We start from the raw sequence: 24,879 nt of genomic DNA on the forward strand, positions 1-24,879 counted from the left end.
AAAAAAATTATACGTCGATGTCCAACAAAGGAAATTAATTTGCAAAACAAATAAAATACTTTAACAATATTTTTGAGGTTGGAGGTTCAGCTAAAGTTGATGCTATCGTAAGCTTGTTCTGTAAAGATCAATTTTCGACTAAAATAAGAAATTATTGCTGAAGGATCAGCTAGCTTCATAAGATGTCGGCTGCGTTCAAGTTCCCAAGAGTCTAGGAGCTTCTTTCTGTTTGGCATGAAGTATAACTGACTTGCTTGGCGTTTTAGTCAGTCACATATATACAATCACTGGACATAAAGCACCGGGCATTAAGAAAAATTCGTCAAATAGCGGTTGTTTATTTTTTATTTTTTGCCAGTGTAAATCAAAAGGTTCAAATAGTACTTAATGTGACGATTAGCGATCATTATTATTATTTGCTAGAAGCAATGTTTTAAAGTCAAGCTCTTTATTATTTAAAGGGTTGTTAATTAAAAAAAATTCTTAAATGAAATTAAGTAAAAATTCGACTTTTGGATAATCGAAGTGAAAATAATCAAATTTTTACGTCGATGTCCAACAAAAGAAGTTTGTTGCAATTTAAGTTGAAATATTTTATTTTTAGTAAGATTATTTTATGGCTATTTAAAAAAAATCTTTATAAATTCTACGCAGTCTACAGAAACATTTTTTTAAGTTTTAAAACTGAATAGCACAAAAGAGTTGATTTTATAGCTACAAAAAATATTTTTAGTTATATAAAATCCTATGCAAAACATTTATCAAACTTATTTTAAGGATACAACAGGCCTAACTTAGTTAATAGCGGATTTTGGTACTCAAAAATAAATAGAGAAGTTTTTCTACTTTACTTATAAATTTCCAGTAGCAGTTAAGAAATATTTAAGACGATGTAATGAAATGCATTTTTCAAATGCCATTACATTGTTTGCATGTTGAACCTTAGTTGGTTAAATATTAAATGTTCAAATGTCGAGTTAAAAAAAAAGAGCCAATCAGAATGAGACGCGTGGAAATATTCATACAAGTAATGTATCAAATTTAGTATTTAATACTTTTAAAGTTATTTTTGGTAAGCCAAAAAAAAAAAACATTTTCTGTGAACAAATAAAAAATAATAATTTAAAAGCCGTAAAGCAACAAGTTTTTATATACAATACAATTTTTTTGCGATGCCAGAATTTTAAAAATCATATATCAATTATTTTATAAAAAGTAATTTTAAACAAAATAATTTTTCAACATACTTTAATGTAGGCCTATGTCATTTATTTTTGCTAAAATTAACTTATACATTGTAAAAGTTACTTTTAAATCATCTCTATTGTTTTATTTCAATGATATAGAAATTGGCTTAAGTTAGCTTAAAATAGATCAAAAAAAGTTTAAAATTAATAACTTTTTTGATTTAAAGGTGTTGCACTTTATGGTAAAAGGTCTTTAAGATAACAAATTAGTGCAGAAAGAAAATACGATATACAGACTAGGATAATGTATAAATTAATCTTTTAAATTTCTTAAAGTAAATTTATAAAAATTTATTCTGACCAGAACTTAAACATTAAAAAAGTTTAAAAATAATATTTTAAGTCAAACTTTGCTGTTTTAAAAATGTTTTATTTTCTATAAATTTTAATAAAGAGTAGATGAGTTTGCGAATAACATACTTACTTTAATAATTGCTGTTGTTGTAATATAAGTCAAAAGTTTTGTAATTGAAAACAACAAAAATTCTAAAATAACTGTTACCAAAAATGTTTTTTTTCCTCATATGTTGTAATGTAATTGATAAGTTTTACTCAGTTTTAAAGCAACTCAACAAAATTTATTTAATTAACTTTAAGTTAGCTTTCAAATTCAAAATAAACATACAAATATGTTGTATTGACGTCTGAAAATGTTTATACATTAGATGAAATAGTAGGCTTTCTAAATCTATGATTTGCACTAGAATTACTATTGTTTCTTTGTTTTCGAAAGTTTTACAATTTTTATTAAGTTTTTATAACTACAAGTTTTCTTAGTTTAAAACTAGTATCGGTTACTTTAGTTTTATTACTTTGTGTTACTTTAAAGTTTAAACGGAAAATTTTCTGGTAGTGAATCATTCTACTTTATTGTTACTAAATAAACTTATGAAGTTAAAAGGTTATAATGTGTTATAAACAGAATATATATATATATTTTAAGAAGTATGCGTAAGTAAGCATCTTATACCATGTTAAAGTAAGTTACTTTTCAGTATTTGCAAAAACATTATCTGCATTTAAAAATCAGTTCACTTAAACTTAAAAAATCAAATTAACTAGTTTTATAAATACTAAAAACTTTTTAAGTATATGAAACTTTTATTTACTTTAAATTGAAACAGTTGAATATGTAAAACCAAAAAAAGATTTTTAATAGTAAAAAAATTAAATCATTAATTTAAAAATATTTTTTCAGTGGCTATCGTAACGTTAATTTTTATATTAAAATAGGCAAGCAACAAATTTAAAAGCATTTAATATACAATTAAGTTAATCAAAAAGTTTTAGTGTAGAAAATCTTAGAAGATTTCTTAAATACTATAGTCAACAGTTTTGTGTTAAAAAGAACATAGTACTACACGTTCAAGATGATAGGAAATAACAAAGTATTAGTAAACACAAAAAACTTTTTCTGAGAAAACATGTGCTATTATGATGTTGTTTGTTTAAGTATGTACAACTATTTTTTTTTGCTTTATTGTTTTTTTTAATTTAAAGTCCGTTTACTTTAAATGTAAATAACTTTGACATAAAATAACTATAACAGTTTTTTTTTTCTACGGATTTAAGTAGCTTGAATACCAGAAAAAAAGTTCGGTAGTACTAAAGTATCTAAAAAATGCATTGGCACAGTTATTGAATGTCATCATAGTTGGGTGGGAAGTCACATTCTGAAGTTGGCTCGATCAACTTTTTGTTGAGCGTTGTTACTGATTTTGACGATGTTGCTGACATGGAGTCTAAATTCGATGACGCGTTTTCATAAGTTTGTTTTTCTACATAGCTACTTCTGGACGAAACTGTTAACAAAAGTGTTTATTATGCATAACAAAATTTGTAATAAAATCTTCAGTTGTATAATGTTAAAAGAAAAATGTTTATAGACCATCATACGAAAAACTGTTTTAACATATATTTTAGCTAGTAGTTTATTTAAATACGTCATACCAATATTATAAAAATAACAACTAGTATGTTTTTGTTACATAAAAATTACAAAGAAAAATCAAAGATATTATAGCTTTCAATCAAAAAACTTTCTACAACTGAAATTTCAAAAGCATAATTTACAAATAGAATAAATAAGCTGTTATTGTTCTTACTTTCACTTTCTTTTTTCTCAGAGTATAATTGAACCTGTTAAATGATAACATTCATTTTATGTTTGTTTCTTTGATTCTTGTTGAAAGCAGTTTTTAAGATTAGTTTAAAACTGAGTGAAAAAAATAACTAGTTTGTTGAAAACAACAGCTTAAAATTTATAATTGATATAGTAGCTTTGAGTAAGTAATTCATCTATAGATATAAAACATTTAAAAGCTTAAGAGTTCGCTAATAATTTTTTTTACTCGTAACAAACTTAAGAGTTTCAACAACAATTACTATAAGCAATACTAAGCTTAAGTTTTAACATTTTTACCTGTGAACTGCAGCAGCTTTGTTTCGTTTGCTTTCGATTGATCGCACTCATTTCTACGTATTTGTTGCAATATACGTTCTCTTTCTCCTCAAAAACTTCAGCTGGATATTTAACTTTTTTTATGCAGCTTGTGACGTCAAAATTGCTATCGTCTGTCACCGGACATTGCATGTCCAAATAATCCTGCAATTTATCAAGTAGTAAATCAAGTGCAGTGCAAAATTTAAAATATATGAAAAACCACTTAAAAATTTTATTTTAAAGATATTGTTTACGGTTAAAAAACTGTAAAAAAGGGTAATAATAAAGGTAATTGATAAGTAACTTTAAACATCATTAAAATTATTAGTAATGGTATTTTTATGAAAATAAACTGATGATTAAGAATATTTTATACTTTTATTAGTTTGGTTTATTGTGCAACGTTGGAAACAGGTAAAAAAAAATTCGAACCACAAAGCATATGAGGGAAATAGTTACATAAATAAAAAAAAAAACAAACCTTATAAAATATTTAAAGTGAAAAACTGAAATACTCACAAAAACATAGATTATTGTTACAATTAAAATAAAACTAAAACATAGTACATAAAACCAAGTAAAACATGTTAAGAAATTTTTTCTTTATAAAGATAATATTAAGCGCATGATACTTTTAGAAGATTATTTAGTTAAATATATTTTAAAACTTTCAATTTAAAACAAATAAATCTAATAAAGTTTATAAAAGTTTGTATATATATCACTATAGTTTATTGTTAATAATACAATTTATAATAGAATTGAATAATATTAGGGTTAAGACGTAGGGAAAAAACCGTTAACATTTTTTAAACGTTAGAATTAGCTAACTGAGATAAAGTTAGGTTTTTTTTTGTGCTTTGTTGTTTTTAAAACTTTCATGTTGGCTTCTTACCAAGTTTAAATAATAACTAATAGTTCCTATTTAAATTAGTTTATTTAAGTTTTGAAGTTAGATTCTGTGGTAATTTATTCAACAAAATCGTTGTTCTGTTGTTAAAATAACTTTGACACTGGTTATTTTAAAAGCACTTTTGCATATCATTTGCTTGAACCTAGTTTATTAAACGACAAAAAAAGCGCTTAAAAGCTTTAGTTTAAGGATATGATATACGATAAACTATTTCGATTATTGATTCACACACAACAGATACAGTTTAACCTACTATCCAAGACTTTTAATATATATCTTTTTCGAGAAAAATTTAAAAATTGACCAAAAAGAACTTCATGTTTACCATTCACAGTTCTAAAAAGTGTTATTAAATAAAATTCTCACTTTCTATTTTCTATAGACTTTAAGCCAAGTTTAGGCAATTTGTTATGGTATGTTAGATATGTTGCAACCGTTGCATAATAAACGTGTAAGTTTTCGATGTATTATTAAAAGTTACAACAAAAGCTTCATTAAACTACTTATAAAAAAATACTAATAATTAAGATCAAATAATTTAATGAAAAGTTTAAACAAAACAATTCTGACTGTTATTGATTTAACTATACAAAATATAAATTTAATCGTTTGTTAACAAAAGATCCTAGCGAAACAAGTTCACTGGATTATATAATAATAACAAATTATGCAATATCCTTCTTTTATTACATTGATATATGTTTCTGTGTGTTAAACGAGTTAACACACTTCAACTAAGCTCTGTTATTGGTTTATGTGTTTTATAAACTGAAAAACAACAAATAAAAAACCGTATCTGCATGCTCAACTAGAAGTTTGGAGAAAAAATCAAAAAGTTGAGAAAAACTAGGTCTTTGATTTGGTTCAGGTTGCCAACAATTGAGCATAACGTTGTATCTGTTAATTATTTTAATGACTTCTTTTTTATTTAAGTTTAGCTCATTAATTAACTTGATTAAGTTTAAAAAAATTTAATAACGAATTAAGCTTTATACAATATTTAAAGGTGTTTTACATAGAATATTGTTTTTTTTTAAACTTTAATTAATGAATTAAATAAGCTTTTTGCTTGGATTTAAGGCTATAGGGAGATACACCTTATTTTTATCAAATTGTTCTTATTTAGAAGAGTTTTTTCGTAGCTATCTGAAATTATAGATGTCGTAGTCATCGCTTACCAACGTTCAAATTAACTTTCCAGGTAAAAGCAATCAAAGCTGGTGAGCTCAACAGGTTTTTATAGAAGGTGCAAACCAAAAAAGTAAAAAAAAATAATTAGAAATCTATTTTCTCCTTGATTTTTAATTAACATTATTCAAGTTTTACTGCTAGTCTATTGCCAATACCTAAACCTTTTAAATGCATTTTTTTTGTTCGAAAATAAAAATATAAATAAAATAAGCTTTTTTTTTCATAAAAAAAAACATGACTTTAAAATGTTTTTAGAATTCCAAAATTTAAATTCCTTTAAACTATATAAGGAATGTAATCTTAAAATTTGAGGTTTCAAGCTTAAAAAATGAAGGGTGAAGTATAATTATAGAGTAATTTTTAATTTCCCATAAAACTATCAATAAAAAATTTTTAAACCATAAATTAGTATCGGATTTTTTAACAAAAATTAGAATTTCTCAAAAGATAAAAAAAAAATTTAGCTTCTTTTTTCATACTTAAAGCAAATATTTGTTGTCTTATAATAAAAATTGAACTTCTTCTATGTCCTTAAACTTAGTTTAAGTGTAAATAATGTCTACTGAGAATCTTTGTTAAATACTTTAATATTTTCATTTAAATTTATCTTATGTTAAACTAAAATACTAAAACTTTAAATTTCATTTGAAAAACAAATAGTCTTAGACTTGCTATATTTAAAGAAAACTAACATGTCGTCGTTTGCGTATTTAGGTTTCGAAAGCCTTGTACCTGATTTTAATTTGTTCATAAACTTTTGATCCAAAACAACTCCTGAATAGGGACTGCACCCCAGAGAAAATATTTCCCACAAAAGCACACCAAATGACCACCTTTTAACAAAATGTACTTACTCAGTGGAATAATAGTTAAGTAGTAGTTTTGATATAATTGTCTAAAATATTTTATAACTAATACGCTTATTATCTGTTAATACTGTTTGCTAACAAAAAAAAAAGAAATATAATAACAATAGTTTCGAAAAGTATTAAGGAATGTTATAGTAGATAAAGATAGTAGTTTTATCTTTATAAAACTCTTTCAAACTGTGCTAACCATAGCACAAAGAAACGTTGTTAGTTTTAACAATTTAAATACTTTACTTTTAAGTCTTTTTAATGTACTTTCATTACATTTATATAAAAGTTTAAACAAATCTGTATTACAAAATAAAGTATAAACAAAACACTTTTCTATAAGTAACCAGGCAATAATTTTAAAACTTACCTTGTAACATTTAAAGGCTCTACTATGTGTGTTCATTTATTTTTTAACGGTTATTAAACTACTATAACTTGAAAGAGATCGTTTGATGGTTATTTTATAATGAATGTTTTAATGCTTATTTAAAATAATATTTACATACGAATTTGAAATACTCGTTTTTTTTCAATTAAAGTTTAATTAAATGCTTGCATTATTTTATTTTTGACTTTAAAATTTGACTAAAGCATATTTTTATGTGTATCAAATTAACTTTTAAGTACAAGTACCAACACGTCACTTCGGTTGGAGTATCTTCTTTCAAACATAGATTCGATAGACATCCACTTTAGGGGCAATCGTACCCCATAAGACGTCATCATGACGTAGTCCTCTTCTTTCGTTCGAACATTACGCGACATTCCAAAGTCACATATTTTTATCACGCGACCATCTGCAAGAAGAACATTTCTGGCGGCCAAGTCGCGGTGAATTAGCTGCAACAAGTTTTATTTTATTTGCATAAATTAAAATACTTCAATTCTTTCTTGTTTTTATTAATAAACATCATTCTAAACAGAAAAACTAAAACTCAAAGTTGTTTTGCTTCAAGTTTTTAATCAGACTACGACAGGGCTTTAAAAAATAATCCGATAAATCGAAAAATTGACAAGCTTAACAAAAAAGTTGTACATCCTTTATGATTGGCTCTACAAACAACTAATTACTTAAAGTGTTTATAAACCTTCTAGAGAAACGTTTTTAAGTATTTTATTACTAGTATAAAACTGAATTATTTTTGTCTATATCTAGGGCTAATAGAAATATTGAAAAATTTTAAATATAAAAAACAACTATTTGGACTTTTCTGTTTAATTCTAGGGTCTTTAAGTGTTTTATAGTTAGTACAATTCTACTAAAACATCAGACAGCACAACTTAACTTAAAGTAGCTCATAAAATAGTTAAAATAATTTAATTAATGTCAAGTATAAACATAAGATTTTTTCTGTGTAAACTTGTAGTTTATTTAAATAAAGATGTATGTTACTATTTAAATAATCTCTTAATTTGATAAGCTGTTCAAAAATTAAAAAATACAAAATCATAAAATATATCCAATAACTATTTTGATGGTTTACACGTGCTTTAACAGGGTTTGGTAATAAAGAGTTCATAATCTAAATTCAACTTTAGGTTAAAAATTTCATTAAACCGTCTAGCTACGTCATTTAAAAATTATTAAGAAGCAAACAAATATTTAACCACATATTAAAGTTTAAGCCTTTAAAATAGAAATTTGTTTAAAGGTTTAACTTTTAATTTTCTTTATAGTACTTTTCAAAGCTGAAAAGTAGCTTTCGTCAATATGATTACGAGTGATATAGCTTATAATAGACATTTTAAGCAAAGTCTTTTTACGTTTAAAAGTTACAACTTTATATTTAAAATATATAATTTGCTGCAGACTTGCAGCAACGTACCAAGCTTCGAACTTGCTTCAGAAACATTTTAGGTTTTTTTTGCTTTAGAATTAAAATGCTATACATGTTTTTATTCAGGAAACTGCTTTTAAATTACAGAGCTTAAAAGCTTCACCATTTTAAACAAACTTAAAATCGACCTCTTTTTCACCCGTTTATTGACCAAAAACCTGTTAAAATCCTTCAAACAGGAAGGTATACAATGGACTAAAAAAAGCTAAAAACAAACTTTTTAGTTTATTAAAACGAATACGGTTATTAAAATGCTTAAAAAACTTATTGCAAAATTTATTATTTTAGAATATTTGCTTTTAAAAAGTATATAAAAAAATTAAATTGTTTTTTACGTGGTCATTTGTTAAAAGTATAACATTATTTTTGCTCTGATCTTATTTTAAGACTATTTTATGATAAAATTATTATAACAAACATTTTTTGAAACAAGGTGGTTCATCCCTTTGGCGATCTGTAAGCTGAATGAAAGAAGATCTATCCAAGTTATTACATCGTCACTAATGTAGGATTCTCTAAACAGTAGAAAATGTTTTGTAACATTAATAGTTAATTTTTATCAAATAAGCAAGCAATCAATTAGTAACATTTAACTTTCACTCATGAATAACTTTTCGTAATATGCATAAATACTATAAGAAGTTGATATCACTGTTTTATTAAAATTTGAGGAAATTGACACTTTTTTCTGTTGAAACAATTTTTGTTAATAAAGCAGATATTTACAACTTCGTTTATTAATTTTTGTTATTAAAGTTAATTTATAGTTATAATATTACAATTCGGCTTTTACTAAATAAATCTAATTTTAGAAGAATTATTGAACTTTTTTTGTAAACATGCTTAATGCACACATTTTTTACATCTTTTTCCTTGCATAGTTTTTTTTTGTACATGTTTTAATCTTTAAAGACTACGTAGAACTGTTCATATTTTGTGGGCATCTAAAGTCGTTAGTCGAGAATAAAGTGTTTGCATACAAGAAAGTTGTGTTGATTTGCCAATAGGCTTTAATCTTTAGGATATTATGCCTTACTACGTTATCTCTGGTATGTGCTTAGAAAATTAAATTACATAATAAAACTATTAAAAACTTACAGGTTCTACTGAAGATTTGAATTATTTCATTTTATTACTAAACTAAAAAGATTAAAAGGTAAAAAATATTAAAAAAATTGTGTGGATTTACCTGCTTAAAACGTAAAATAAAGAAAAAATAATTGAGTTACTTTTAATGAGAGTTTGAATTGTATTTAGCAAAAAAGTTCTAAACCTAAATTTTTAAATAAATTTTCTTAACATTACATGTTCCTTTAACAATAAAAACATTAATATTTTTAACTTTATCGATACATATACAATATACTCTCAGTTTTAGAAAAAAACTAATTTGTTTTCACTAACTTTATTCACAAAAATATATAAAACAACTTGTATATAATACTACTTTTACCCAAGTAGGATATTAAGTCTTTTAACTCCAATTTCAGAATTGGGTTAGAAACAAAAACAACTCTGGGTTTCGTTGATTGTATGTTAATTGTGTAATAGTTTTTACCTACTTCTCAAAAATCTACGACTTGCTATTAAGAGATGGTAATTTAAGAACCACACGAAATTTCTCAGGTTGATATAAAAATTGAATTAAGTTACGCTACCTTGACGAAAGCTTGTAATATACTCATTTAAACGCTTTCTATAAAATAAGTTATATTAGGCAGAGCTCCACAAATCTCAAAACAAGGACTAAACAACATATTCCTTGGTGTGTATTAAACTTGAAAGAGAAAAATAAATAAAATTAAAACAAAGCGTTTACAAATGCATTTGATTGTTAGTATTGATTGTGCGAAGAATTACAAGTTATGTAGACTTAAAACTGTTATTTATTTTAGTAATTTGATAGACCAGAAGCTGTTTCACTCTTTTTTTTAAGAAGAACTAAGTATTCAAAAGTATTTCGATAAAATTTCTTTATTTACTTAAATTGACCATTTAGTTTTGTTTGTGTTATATTTGGTATGTAATTGATTTTGCATTGATTACTTTTTCAATTGTTGTACTCTAATTAATTAGTTATTAATATTTATCATTTTTTGTTTACTACTTAAAAAAAAACTGTTTTTTGTTGTGAGTTTTCTACTGTACGTTTCTAAAATGTAGTCAAAATTAGTAAAACGTTTTAGAGTGTGTTTTACATGTTACGTGTTCCTTTTGAAAATTTAGAAAGTTATCGAAAATTTAATTAATTACTTAAAAACAAAATACTCAGCTATATTTTTATATAGCTTTATAAATATTAACTATAAAATTATTCAAATGCTAAACTATTTTTTAACTTTTCTTACTTTAATATATTAAAAGTTTAATTTTTTCAACTTCTTTTAAAAGAATAACAATTAAGACTTTTAATTTTTAAGCTGATCTACAAAAACCTAAAAAAAACTATCATTAAAATATAAACCCTAACTAAGAAGTACAAAATAAATAAAAAATCTGTTAGTTTTCACATAACTAATCTTGAAAATAAAATACATGTTCTAAAACACCTTTAATATAAACAAGAAAGAATTATACTTTATACAGTATTTTTTTCTATCGAAAACTATCTTTGGACTAAATATTGGGTTGTTAATAGGTACTCTAGTTTAAAGCTAATTCCAGAACATATATATTTGTATATATGATAAAATTTGGTCCATTTTTTTGATAACTGAATTTTAAAGACGACGATTAAAAAAGTTAAGTTTTAAAAGTAAGAAAAATCAAACTTGATTGTTTCGTTCTTTATACTTTAAAGGTGCCAATTAAAGTTCTCAGCTTAAATAAAATAAAAGGAGATTGATCAATAATAAATTTTAAATTTTATTAAACAAAACAATGTTTCACTCGTTTTATAACGATATCTTCAGTTCGAAGATCTCGTCTATTAACGAGTGAAACATTGTTTTGTTTAATAGAATTTAAAATTTATTATTGAAACTTGATTATTTGATAAATTAAGTTTTTTTCAATATTTAAGACTTTAAACAATATAAAAAACGTAAATTTTATAAGCTTGAGACAAAGAAGCCTAAAAAGTTTTGATACATTATTAAAAGTGGTTAAACAAAAAAACATGTGCTTAACAATCTACTTTAGCTATTAGATTATGTGTAAATACTTGTTTTTAACTAGTATGTGAGAAATATACCTACAAATTTTAAATTTTCCCATATAAAAGCAGTTTTTGGCCTCAACAAAAGTTTGATAGTTTATTAATACGTTAATTGCTGTAAAATTATGCTTTTATACACTAAAAAACAGATTTCCTATCTATTTTTAGTCTTAACTGCTAACTTTTATTTTTTATATAACTAAATTCAGTCGAAATTTTTGGTATATAAAAAGTATTAGTATAAAGAAAAAAATCAATTTAATTAGTTTCGATTAGACCTTGTTGAATTCTTTTTTAAAAATTGTAAAATTTGCAGTGTAGCTATTGAAATCAAAACTTTTTATTCTAGTTAGTAAAAAAAAGACTATTTTTGTACGCAAATACTTTATTGACTTATAGTTTTTTGTAAAGTCTTTGCGAAACTTTGTAAGTCAAAAAAGTATTATTGTACTAAAACAGTTGTTTTGTTTTTCCAGCTGGTTTTGCTTGTTTTGATCTCTAAAATTAAGCGCCTTAACATGTTATGCCTTATATTTAGTCCTGGACATGACGTCAAACTGTTCTGGTGTATGACTCGATAACCGAATGGTTTTTTCGTACAACCAAGTCCTTGGACCAAACTTTTTGAGCGTTTTTTGTCGTTCAATAAACAATATACTTTAATTAGTGCAAATGTAATTTAAGCATTTTATTTGTAAAGTTTTGGTTATAAATTAAGTTATTATTCTCCATACATATATTTTTTTGTTCTTCAAGTACGTGATTAAACTAAAAAGTTAGACTTTAAAAAGTAAAACTAAGTAAAGAGTTAGACTTAGTTAGACATATCTACTTTTTTAATTTTCAGAGTTTTTGTCTCATGAAAAAATCTTATTATTATGTGTTGAAAAACAAACGAAAAATTTTAGCATATTCTCAATAGAACTTTAAACTGTTGGTATTAAAGTAATAATGTATAATCTATACGATTTTATAGTATAATAGTGTAAAAGAATCAGCTTATGTACGTTTTTGTAAAATTTGCTTTAGTAAATTACTCTAATAAATTAAACTTTTTGTTTTATAAGTCTCTTATTAAATTGTCAAACAGGTAGCAAAGAAATCAAAACAACGTTAATTTTTTAATACAGGTATGGTGAAGTTCTTATTTGGTACTAACATGACAAGATGTATTAATTAAATATAAAAAGTTAAAAATAAAACAAAAATATATAAGAGTTTCTATTTTGATTATACTTTTGAGCTTAGTATTAGAAGTAACTGTCTTCTTTAAAAAGTATTAATTAATAGAACTAAAAGTAAATCAAGCTTGTTTTATTTTATAATGAATTTTTTTAACAAGCCACTAGTTTAAAATTTAATACCTTAAATGTTTAGTTATCAGTAAAACATCTCACTTGTAGCCAGAGTCATCAGCACATGAAACTTGATAACCTGACTTAGTATCAATTGTTTCTGTGACAGAAAATTTACACCTACTTAGAAAGTTCGACAAATTTCCATAACGACAATACTCAACTAATATCATCGGTGGTCCTAAACGTACATAGTTTAGCTTGATATGTAACCTTTATTTTTGTTTAATTAAAAAAAGCTATAATTGAACCTTATAAAAACCAGTTTTAAAATTTTGAAATATATTTACTAATTCAAAATAAATAGTATTTTCTTTTTTGTTTACACCAATGGCCTTCAAGGTGTGCACAGAAAATTTGTAACGTGAAAAAATGTTTTAATTGACGGTTGTTTTGTCTTATTCTATAATTGAAAGCTAATTATAACATAAGCTAACAGTTTTCTTTTTACGTTATCTATATTTTAAGAGACTCAACACATAACAAAAAGGTTTATAAATATACAGTAAAGTACGGACAGAAACTGTTAACCAGTAACTTATTATGCATAGCTTTTGAACAGGTTAAAGATCACTGATTTACACCATAAGCTTAAGTTTTTTAATATTATGAACAAGAGCACAATTAATTTTGTAAAGAATTAAAAGACCAAAAGTGTTTAATTGATTTTAAAAACGCTAAACCTCCGGGAGTAGTGCAAGCTCCAATAAGATTGACTATATTGAGGTGAGGAGTTAAATGTATAAGAATTTTTAGTTCCGACATTAGACTTCGAAGTTCTTCACTCCGCAGACCAACTAAATGCAAGAGTTTTAAATAATAAGGGTGGTAATAAAAAAAAAACACTGACTTTATCAGAAACAACTTTATAATTTACATAAAATAATAAACAAAATACTTTTTATTTAAATAAATGAAACTAAGATAGTTTTAATGAATTATAAGTTTATCGATTAAAACACAGTTTTGTTATTTCTAAAAGTTTAATAAATTTATAGAGTTATAGCAATCTTGTTTTAACAAATTAAAAAGTGTTACTACTTAAACTTTTTTTTTGTATTAGTACATAAATTTTACTAGTAAATTTATAAAAAGTATATTTTTATTTAGAACTCGTTTTTTAACGTTTAACGTAAACAATTTTAAAATTAAAACGTTAAAAAGCTTTTGAAACACAAACCTCTTTGAATGCAAAACCTTAATAAATTGTTTTAATCAAATTTTCAAATGTATCTAACTTAGTTTTACACATTATGTTTACTGTTTTTTTTTCGTTTTTTATAATTATGAATACAAATTTTTATTAAAAACTGTTTCTTTAATACTCACTAGTTATCATTCGCATATAAATTACTTATTTTAAATAACCTTGTAACATTTTAGCAGCAGCAACTTTTTCCATCTTGCCAGAGTAGTATCTCGGATTATTACTAAAGCTTTCATTTGACAAATCACATTCTATTGTTGCTTTTACAACCTTTCCAAACGCGCCCCTGCCTATCAAACCGCCGAGCCTAATTTGGTTTCGAGGAATCTCCCATTTTTCAGAGTCAAACCTCCATTGTGACAACATTTGCTGCTGATTTGGGATTATTGGGGAGCTTATTTCTATTTCTGGGTGGTAGCTGATGACAGGAAGCAAAAAATTTTCTTCTGTCCGCATCGTTCTGATAAGCTGATAATAAATGATTTTGATAGATATGTTTTTTAATAAAAAAATAGATAATGCTTTATTGATAATTAGGACTTTTAGTTACCATCTAAAATTTAAAAAAAGATGAAAAAACTTGTTTTCTTCAAAAAAATTTTGTAATAACGGGTGCACGACTATTGAAGTTCGGAAAATTCAAATTCCGACAACTCAATTTCTTAAAAGAAAATTGAAAGGGCCACAACTAAAAAAGTAATGTATATTTGCCAAATATAAAAAAAACCTATATAAGTCCTATAAATATTTACAAGACGTTTTTTTATTTTTGCATAAAATTAAATGTTTGTTGAGATACGGCTTACATAAAATAAAAAATAGTTATTTTTAGTAAATTTAAAATATCTTACAAAAATATTTAAGATTTTGCAAAAGAGAAAAAAACGGCTTGTAGATTTAAATTAGATCTACATACGTACTTTTTATTTTTTTTCAAATTTATATTCTGTTTTCAGATATAGCCTTTTAAGTATTTTTTAAGAATTTGAATTGTCGGAATTTGAGTTGTCCGAATATGAATTGTCATGTAACCGTAATAACAGTAGTATAAATTTATTGAAGAAGACAATGCTTAAATATAAAAATTGACGTTTAGAAAAAGTTCTAATAAGATTTAGGAAACTAAACTCTTTGAAGTTTTAAAATGTTAGGAAATAAATTAGTTATTTAAAACACATTTTTATGTTACTCAACAGATAGTTACAATTTTTTTTTGATCATTGCTATATATTAAGTATTTAATTTTATGTTTTAAGTATAATTAGGAAAAAAACTCTAACAGCTATATGTCTTTAGGATACATTTTAAGTATTTAAACAAAAAAATCATGGTGTTCTTTTTTTATCGAAAGCTCCATGTTACTTACTTAAGTATGATGTTGTTTAAATAAAAGCAAAATAAAAGACTACAAGTATCTGTTTATACATTTGTGGCTTTAAGTTATTAAGCTACGTTGGTTTAAAGTTTAAACTATGTTTTTAAAACTTAACGCTTATAAAGTTTCTCAACTAATAACAATTATTAGAAGGCAAAAATAGTATGAAACTTTTTATTTATTTAGATAGTCTTAAATAGAATAGCGAAACAAATACAACTGATAGTTTTTAGTCAACAGCAATTTATTCTAAAAAATAATTTAAAGCAGTTAATCACTTTAATAACTTATTGCAAGTACTATTTGACTAAGCATATAAAGCATTTTTAGCTAAAGAAAGTATAACTTTAGCTTTAGTCTGCTCAGTGCAAAAATAAATATAAATGTGTACCTTATTCACTTTGTATTTGTGACAGCAGTAGCTTATTGTAATCAAGAACATTAGAAAAGAAACGATGCTCAAAACTGAAATAAGAATCATCGACCAGTCCAATTTAAAAGTAGCTAAATATATGTTTTAAAAGATAACTTTTTAAGTCAAATTAAGAAACTAGATCTAAATTTTCTTTAGGTTTGTTACTCAAGTTAAAGATATCAAACACATTAAAAGCGATGTTTTGTAAATTGGTAACTTTTTCTAAAACTTTAAAATATTCAAACTTAAAGTTTTATATGTTACTAATTCAAAATTTAGATAGACATGTAAATAAAGTTTCTTGATTAAATAAATAATTTAAACAAGTTTAAATGAAATGGTTTTAGTAAGAAATTAAAATGCTAACATTTAACAGTCAACTCAAGTATTTTACTACAGTTTCCTAACACGTTGCTGACCATGCATTCGTAAACCCCCGCATCTGTCATCTTTACTGGATTAAAAGCTAGTACAGAGCTGTCTGTTTATGAAAAAAAAAAAAAAGTTACTTAAAGTTTTAACAAAAATAAGGTTCAAAGTTCTGTTTAATTTTGTTTTGTTCTAAACTAAAAATTTAAACGAAAGAGTACATACCGTTTTAAATAAATAACAATGTAAGTTTTTCAGACACTACAGTTGTATTTAAACTACTGACAACTTACTTATAATGTCACCATTTTCTTTTCTCCAAATTTCGTTAGGTTTTGGGCTACCCTTTCCAGAGCAAAAAAGTCGTACGGTTGTACCCTCTTTTAAACTTTTATGGTTACTATAAAAGTTTGTAACATATGGTGCAGTTGGGTCTGTTTTTTATTTATGTACTTAATGAATGAATTATTTCATAAACTAGCTTAGGCTTTTTTCTACAGTATGGTGTACTATTATGTAGATGTTATGTATTAAAATTAGATTTGAGGTAGGTAACATACGGCCCGCGGGCCGGATCTAGCTTCCAAACAAATATATTGCCCGCGATGTATTTTTAATAAACTACTTTAAGAAGATAAATAAATCTGCTTCTAATACGATTTTTAGTACACAGTAGTGCTTATCAGACCATTATTTTCTTACAATTTTGTTTTTAAAGAGTATTTTTAGTTATTATAATACAACCTTTCAATTTAACATGCAGATTGTAAACTTTTTCCTTTTTATTATTAAACGACTAGGTAAAAATATAACTTAATTATCTAAAATACAATTTCAAATCTGAGTTTTGTAGAATACTTATTTAACTGAAGTTCATACCTGATGCAAATAAATTAAGATTGATAGTAATATGTTTGGTTCCTGTCGTCAGTTGAAGACCCAAAGTATCTATACCAGGCTGATTGTTTTCTACAGAGTCTGACCAAATTACAACTTTAAACTCATCACCGCATTTTTGGATTTTTTTAATTAGAAAGTTTTTAGTTTCTGTATGGGTCAGAAGAACAGGTACATTAGGCTGTGACCTTAGTACAAACTCAGTTTTAAAAGGAAGCTGCCGAGTAATTTCAACATTTAAAGCATAAGTTTTAGCTTTACTGCTGTTTAACAAATATTTTGGTTTTATAAGCTCCAAGTAGTTTTTATCTGTAGAAAAAATACCAAATATAAAATATTTTATTAGTATTAGTTAGCTTACATTTTTCACTTTTAAACGTAAAAAACTACAAACTTAAAAAAAAAAAATTCATAACAATAGAACTTTGTTTTTTGTTTCCAAAACATCTTAGTTTATTTTACTAAAGTTTACAATAACAAAACTCTTTCCAAATAACTTTTAGATATAAAACGTACGTTTGACATTTAAACTAATGTTTTTCTGCTTTTCATGAAAGTGTGTAATCAATTGCATATGATATGAACCGTTTTGTGCCATCGTAATATTGTTTATAACCGTCCAAACTATTATTTTTTTCGAATATGCATTTAATCTTTCAAAGTTTACACCTTCCTTAAAACACATATTTTAGTTATCTTTAAAAAATATTACAAAACGAAAAGTAAATCAACAATTTACAGTTTAATATTTTTATGCTATTAAAATAGACTTAATAAACTATTAGTCTTACTTGCTTTATTTGTGTACTAGTAGGATATATCCACTTATATGTTTCGTATATGTGATCATCATGTATAACAGTCGTACAAACTAGCTTATATGAGCCACCTACTACTACATTGATAGTGTCTGCAACGCAACCGGTAATTTTCTCATACTTTTCATCTAATAGGACTTCAGACCAGCATTCTATTTTTTCTAGCTCAAGAAGTTTTTCTGTTTGTAATTCCCTTTTTATCTTACAGTAAAATAGTTTTTAGGTGAATTTAAAAATATACTTCTAAAGTTAAAGCTAACTGTTTGTCATAAAACGATTAAAATTAGTACAAATTATTTTGGTCGTCATTATTATGAACTTGAAAAAAATTGAAAAATTATTTATTTGTTAAGAATTAGTGTTTTAAAACTTAATAATTTATAAATTATATATACTCATGTTTTAGTTCAGTGCTTCTGAAATGGGGTTCCGCGGAACCCTAGGGTTCCGCGACGCCTCTCAGGGGTTCCGCGAAGCCTTTTTAATTTTAAAAAAGAAATAAAATATAAGAAAAAAAACATAAATCATAAAACTTCAAAAAAAAATGGAACACATATAATGGAAAACATATATAATTATAGCATTCATTGATCTTCTTAGTGTGTATCTAGCGGTAGGACTTTTAATGGGTATTCATTATTAATAGGTGTCGTAGTTGCGCAAATTATTTGAAGATGATGTTTTTTCGGCCAGGATAGCTTATCTCACCGTTATTTTTGAAAAATTTAACGCTTTGTACTTAAGCATGCAAGGGAAGCAAAATTCCATTGACAGAATTGACAGACAAGATTGAGGCGTTTAAAAATAGAATTAACTTTTAGAAGAATAAGGTTAGCTATGGTAAATTTGCGATGTTTCACTGGTTTGAGGAGGCCCATGAAAAATGCATAGAATTCAACTTCTCTGACGAAATATACAACCACCTTGATCTTTTGCCTAAAAAGTTTCAACATTATTTTCCTGAAGATGTTCGCATCGGAAATTTATGGATTTTAAATCCTTTTATGTGTGATATTGCTTCAGAAGAAGTGAATCTTCCTACAGTTACAGAAAACGATGTGCTGCAACTATCTGAAGATAGCAATTTAAAATTGAGTTTTAAAGGGAAGGAGCTTTTAGATTTTTGGATATGTGCAATTTCAGAGTACCCTGTCTTAGCAAAGCGTGCAGTAAAATTTCTTTTACTGTTCTACACCAGTTATCTTTCCGAGTCCGGCTTTTCGCATGTAACAAACATAAAAACAAAGCAAAGGAACTGTATGCTGACTCCAACCTTATCTGCCTGTCTCCGTCTCAGTCTATCCAAAATCCAGCCGCGCATTGACATGCTTGTTGCTAACAGACAAGTTCAAGTTTCGCATTTAATATGTTTTATTTATTTTTCGTTAGGCATCTTACCCGTTTATTACAGTAATCTGTGAATTCGATTAGGTTCATGTTCATTTCGTTATTGTTTGTAGCTCTCATTTTGATTTTATAATGCAAGGAAAGATTTTTATGACGTTGCGATTAATCATGTTTGTTTTAGTTTATTTATTATAGAATCATAAAATACCTATTGCCTCTGGCGCACTTTGAGTTTGACTCGACTTAATACTATTACAACTGGTATGATTTCTAACAATGGTATAGTTTTGCTAAAAAAATCGTTTTTCACTGAAATTCTTTTGTTTTTTGCAGAAAATATTATATTAAACATTTTGTGTAAAATTAAATTAGGAGTTCCGCGGAAAAGTTGAACTTTGGAAAAGGGTTCCGCCACTAGAAAAAGGTTCAGAAGCACTGTTTTAGTTGACAAGGTATGAACCAAGTTAGTTGTTATAAATAATTTATTATTTTTAACCAGGTATAACTCTGACGTAAAAGGACAAATTTGTTGTCAAGTTGTTCCAAGTAGCTGTACAAGTCCATAAACCTTCGTGATACTTATCTGCATACTGAACCCAAAATCCTAATCCTTCTTCGTATTGGTTCTTTAAAAGTTAATTTTATTGATAGTGTTAAAACAGAAAAAATAATTAAAATTATGAATACCTGACGGTCATTGCCGAAAGTTTGCTTATCATCAAAGTGAAATAGTTCAAGATCAGTGTTAGATTTTGTTTTAATAATTGGTAGTAATATATCTTTTCCAAAATGAAATGGTAGAGTCTTTGTAGTGAAGTTATTACTAAATGTATCAACCAGCAAATTTTCACCATCTGCGAGAATTTTATGAACAACGATTTGGTTTTAGAAGCGAAGATATCTATTTTTATGTGTTTCAAGAATAAAGCTACTTTTAAAGTTTGCTTTATACTTATCAAAAATTTTTAGTATAATCGCTTAGCTTAAACATGTGCAAATTAACACAGCTTTTTTTATTTTTAACGTTAATAAACTTCTACACACACTTATTATTCAAAGCATATATAATAAAAATTAATATGGTATAAATTCAGTTTTTATTACATTAAAGCAAAGCAAGTTTTACAAATTATAGATTTATAGATTTATAATTATAGATTTTCAAAAATCTTGCAATTGATAACTTGACTTTTAGTACTTTTTTTAAGTTTTACAATCAATTATATTGTTATTTTGCTTAGGTTTTAAGAATATGATAGTTTTGTTTATTATCTTAGACGATAAACTTTTATAAATTTACAATTTTTTGAAGTGAATTCTTTTCATTCTGCAAAAATTGTTGTTAGACTTTAACATTTACCAATATTGTTTTTATTTCTTAAACACATAAAGTATTTGTGGTGTATTACCTATAAGCTTTGATCATATAACAGTACATATTTTTTTAACTAGTTTTATACTTAATACGAAAGTTTGGTTTAAATTTCTAATTGTTTATTGAACGAAAAAAAAAGCGCTAAAGTATTTGGTCCGAGGACTTGGTGTACGAAAAAACCTTTCAGTTATCGAGTCATACACCAGGATACAGTTTAAAGTCATGTCCAGGACAATCTACTGAAAGAAAAACAAATATATTAGTTTTTTTCAAAAATTAATTAATGCCAAGAAGGAAAAACCAACCGAACACGTATACATTAAACTTCCGAATTATTTCAAATTCTTCTTTCCAAATTCCACACATGTAAGAGCCGCTGTCCTGTGGGGTTACAGAAGATATCGTAATAGAGTCGTTGCCTTGTATCACATCACTGTGGTTCAGAAAGCTTCTCCACTGTCCCGGATGATCCCATTCGATCGATTTGTCAGGATGACTGCATGATAGTTCTAGTTTATCTCCGGAAACTAATTGTATTTCTGTTATTTCTTGGAATGTTTCATTTGTTTGGTAGTCGTAGTTGTAGTAATCTGTCATAAATAAGTCGAACGTATGATTTTATCATAATAACTACACTGTCCCTATAAGAACTTTATCTCGTATTTAAATTTTGTCTATTTGAGACATAAAAAGAGTATATATGTTTTAAAACTTATTAGATGTAATACACATGCTGTTATATAAAAAACTAGTTATTTTAGCATAAGTTGTAAAAATAGTTTAAAAATTTTTTTTGTTGAAGTAATTAAAAAAATTATTGTTATTTAAAATTTAAATCAAAGTTTTACATTAAACATAACTTTTTCTAACTTTTTTGTATTACCTAAATTTAAATTAATTTAACTCCTATATAAAACTTTATTTGAATAAAACAATCAATAAAACAAAAGTTTTTAAATAAAGCTACGCTTACGACCTTTTTTAAGCTGAGTAAGTGTATTTAACTGTTTACGGAGAAATTATACAATCAAACTAAAATAGGAAAACACTCAATTAATTAAATAAGTGATAAAATTTCAATAATAACAATAAAACCGAAATAAAACTCTAAATTTAGTTTGAAAAAGCCTTGTAGATATTAATTTGTAGTTAAAAAATTGCTAAACGTAAGGACAAAAGTTCTTAAATGCATACTTATAAAACTATTTTATTATATATAACCTTAATTGCAAAAGTTATGTTTTGTAATGATCAGTTTAGAAAATTATACTATATTGTAATTAGTTTTCATAAGCATTATTACGTTCTTAAAAAACTTACATTATGATATAAGCGCTTGTTAGTTTCTAGTTGTACCTTTTAGTCATTTATTCTTTAATGTGTTTAAACTACTTTTATTAACTTAGTTAACATTATAAAATAATTATGTATTTTTTGAATTACAAATGAAACATTTTTATACATAAATTATAATAACTAGGATTTGTTGTTAAAAAATAATTCCATTTAAAATTAAATTTAAAAACATGCACTAATAAAATGTTTAAAGTAGTAAAGTAAAATTAAGCAAAAACCATATATTTTTTCTTATATTACTTTTGAACTTGTATAAACTTAAGTATTACTATTTCATTGTTCTATTCTAAAGTCACTAATTAGATATATTAGCTGTTATAAGGTTAAGAGAAAGCAATATTCATTATTATATCGTTATAAATCTTTTTTCGTCTATAACTTTTTGTAAGTCTTTTAGAATTAACAGTTTTACTTCTGTACCTAAATACATTCGTTTCCAGTAATGATTTTTTCTATGTATTATAATTAAAGTAGAATTGTGGATTAAATGAATATATCTTTTAATATAAACAGGTTTAAAAAATAAAAATAAGCTCATAAAATATAATAGTTAAACCTGTACTGTAGTTCTGAGTGCCGTTGTTCGTTATTGAAAGTACGTTATTTTGGGTAAAAACAAAAGTAAGTATAATAAATACACTCCTCATCGTGTACACTTTTTTTTTTACTTTGAATCTATTAAAATTGATACTACAAAAAAAAAATTAAAGTTATCAAAATTAGCTTACCTTTTGAAAGAAAACTTAAAACTAAACAAACAAAAACTTCTAAAATAAACAAATTAAAAGTATTAAATGTTAACAACATTGTATAAATTTAAATTACAGCTAATGGTATACTCTGAATGAAAAAAATCAGACATATGTTCTAAAGTAATAAAACCGAAAACATCAGAATGAAAAAAATCAGACATATATTCTAAAGTAATAAAACCGAAAACATCTCTTGTTGTTGTTTAAGTTAAAATCTGCTAGGCAAAGTTAAACATTATTTGTTTGTATATTAGTGCTATAATTATTAGGTGCGTTAATAGTTCTAAAAAATCAAAAAATATTATATACTTTCTTTAGTTAGGTAGTAACTTTTGTTTTTACAAACTTAAATGTTTTTATTAGATGTCTAATCTAAATAATAAAAAAGAAACATTTATTTATAAACATAAGTTGTTGTGTTAAGCTACAACTAGATAAAATAACAAAAATATTACCATGTTTATAACTAAATACTATTGTAACCAATATAACATTATGAATGTTTAACTAAAAGTTAATAAAGTATTGAAAAAACTTTTTAATATTGAAATTACAAAACTTGCAAGTTTTAAATAAGACAAAACCCAGTTTTCGCTTGTAATTTAAACTTTAAAAAATTCATTTTAATTTTTAAGATTTTAATTATAAGTTTCTCTAAATAATTGCAACTAATATACGTAAACAAGTAGAAACATGCATTAGAAAACATAACGAAATGCATCAGAATTTATACACATTGTAAAATTTCCATAAAATGTGCTAAGTAAAAAAAAAAACGGTAATAAAATAGAGGAGCTTCTGTAATTGATACTTCTGATTGTTTCCTGTTGACGTTACTTTTTGGCGCTAAGCAGCTCCGTGAATTACCTAGATTTTTTCATATAAAAAAATAAACTCTTAAGACAACTTTAAAACAGTGACCAAACAAAAAAAAATCAGTTTTAAAAGGAGTTTTTTTACGTTTTTAAATTTACTGACATATAATGAGACAATATAAGTTTAAAACATTTCATTAACAGAATATGATTTACTGAAATGTTCTCAAGATATTTGTTATTACAATTATAAGTTTTTTTTTATATTTGCATAGAGAAGGGGCTTCATAGTTAAAATAAAAAGTCTAGGTATTAGATCCCTGAATAAAAACTTTGTACATATTAATTATTAAACAAGTTCACATTTTGCAGTAATATTAATTTATCATATAAATTAAATTAAATACAATGATCGTCGTGACTATGCCTGCCTAAAGAGGACAAAACTAGGTTGAGATGCTTGTTGTTGATGGTAGTGCAATGTTGTGCTTTTTTTAGTATTTTAGATTAAAATCGTTCTTATTATTATAAAATTTATAAAAATATTAATAGTTTCTTTAAAAATTTTAATTTAAAGTTTCACAAGAAGTTAGTATTACATTAGTCATTAGTGTATGCATACTGTTATAAAGAACTCACATTTCCTTGCTCTTTGTAGTTATTTGTATACATTGTAATTTGCTTGGAAAAATTTTATAAAACAAACATAAGTTAATTTATTTAGAAGCTTTACATATTTAGGAAGCCATAAGATAAAAATATACTTAGCGAAAAAAAACATGTTTTTAAGTAACTCCGGTTTCTTTGCAGCTTAGATAAGTATTTAAAGAACTTTAAGCTAACTCTAAACAGATAAAGTTTGCTTGATTTCCTTTCTGTAAAACTAAGACGACTTAACTTAATTTTTTTTTTAAACTGTGTAAATTTTTCAATTAGTTAAATAGTACCGTTCACTTTGTTTTCGTTTTCAATATTCTAATAATATTTTTGGTTAAAATTTCTATAGTTTAGTTAGTACTACACACTAAAAAAACTATTTTTTAGATTTGTATTTTACTTTTTTTTCTTTTCTATATTTTTTCAATTTTTTTTTCATTTTTTATTCATATTTTTTTTTACCATTACTGTTATCCATAGCTCTTATCCTTG

The 24,879-nt window shown here is 25.1% G+C and overlaps 1 protein-coding gene across 1 annotated transcript; it reads right to left on the bottom strand.

Annotated features, from left to right (window-relative positions):
- Positions 1-2,882: 2,882 nt before the first annotated feature.
- Positions 2,883-21,404, bottom strand: LOC145842907 (vascular endothelial growth factor receptor 1-like). The gene is made up of 13 exons (XM_082950382.1): positions 21,113-21,404; positions 20,120-20,286; positions 19,929-20,058; positions 16,376-16,482; positions 14,373-14,679; positions 13,047-13,185; positions 8,911-9,007; positions 7,292-7,494; positions 6,487-6,627; positions 5,395-5,500; positions 3,670-3,852; positions 3,353-3,386; positions 2,883-3,049 (listed from the first exon to the last, which is right to left on the bottom strand). Exons 1-13 carry the CDS (start codon positions 21,402-21,404, stop codon positions 2,883-2,885), a joined length of 2,073 nt encoding a protein of 690 aa, XP_082806508.1.
- Between the last annotated feature and the right edge of the window lie 3,475 nt (positions 21,405-24,879).

The sequence above is a fragment of the Thalia democratica genome, chromosome 8, assembly GCF_965202585.1.
Source record: "Thalia democratica chromosome 8, ktThaDemo2.hap1.1, whole genome shotgun sequence".
NCBI lineage: Eukaryota > Metazoa > Chordata > Thaliacea > Salpida > Salpidae > Thalia > Thalia democratica.

What these genes read in the sequence shown, in the direction of transcription:
- LOC145842907 (XM_082950382.1), bottom strand. Translation starts at nt 21,404, where the DNA reads ATGACAGATTACTACAACTACGACTACCAAACAAATGAAACATTCCAA. An exon ending in GTAAAATACTTGAGTTGACT is followed by an intron (nt 14,680 to 16,375) that starts GTTAAATGTTAG and finishes ATTTATTATCAG; the next exon opens with CTTATCAGAACGATGCGGAC. An exon ending in TGCTGCTAAAATGTTACAAG is followed by an intron (nt 13,186 to 14,372) that starts GTTATTTAAAAT and finishes ATGTACGTTTAG; the next exon opens with GACCACCGATGATATTAGTT.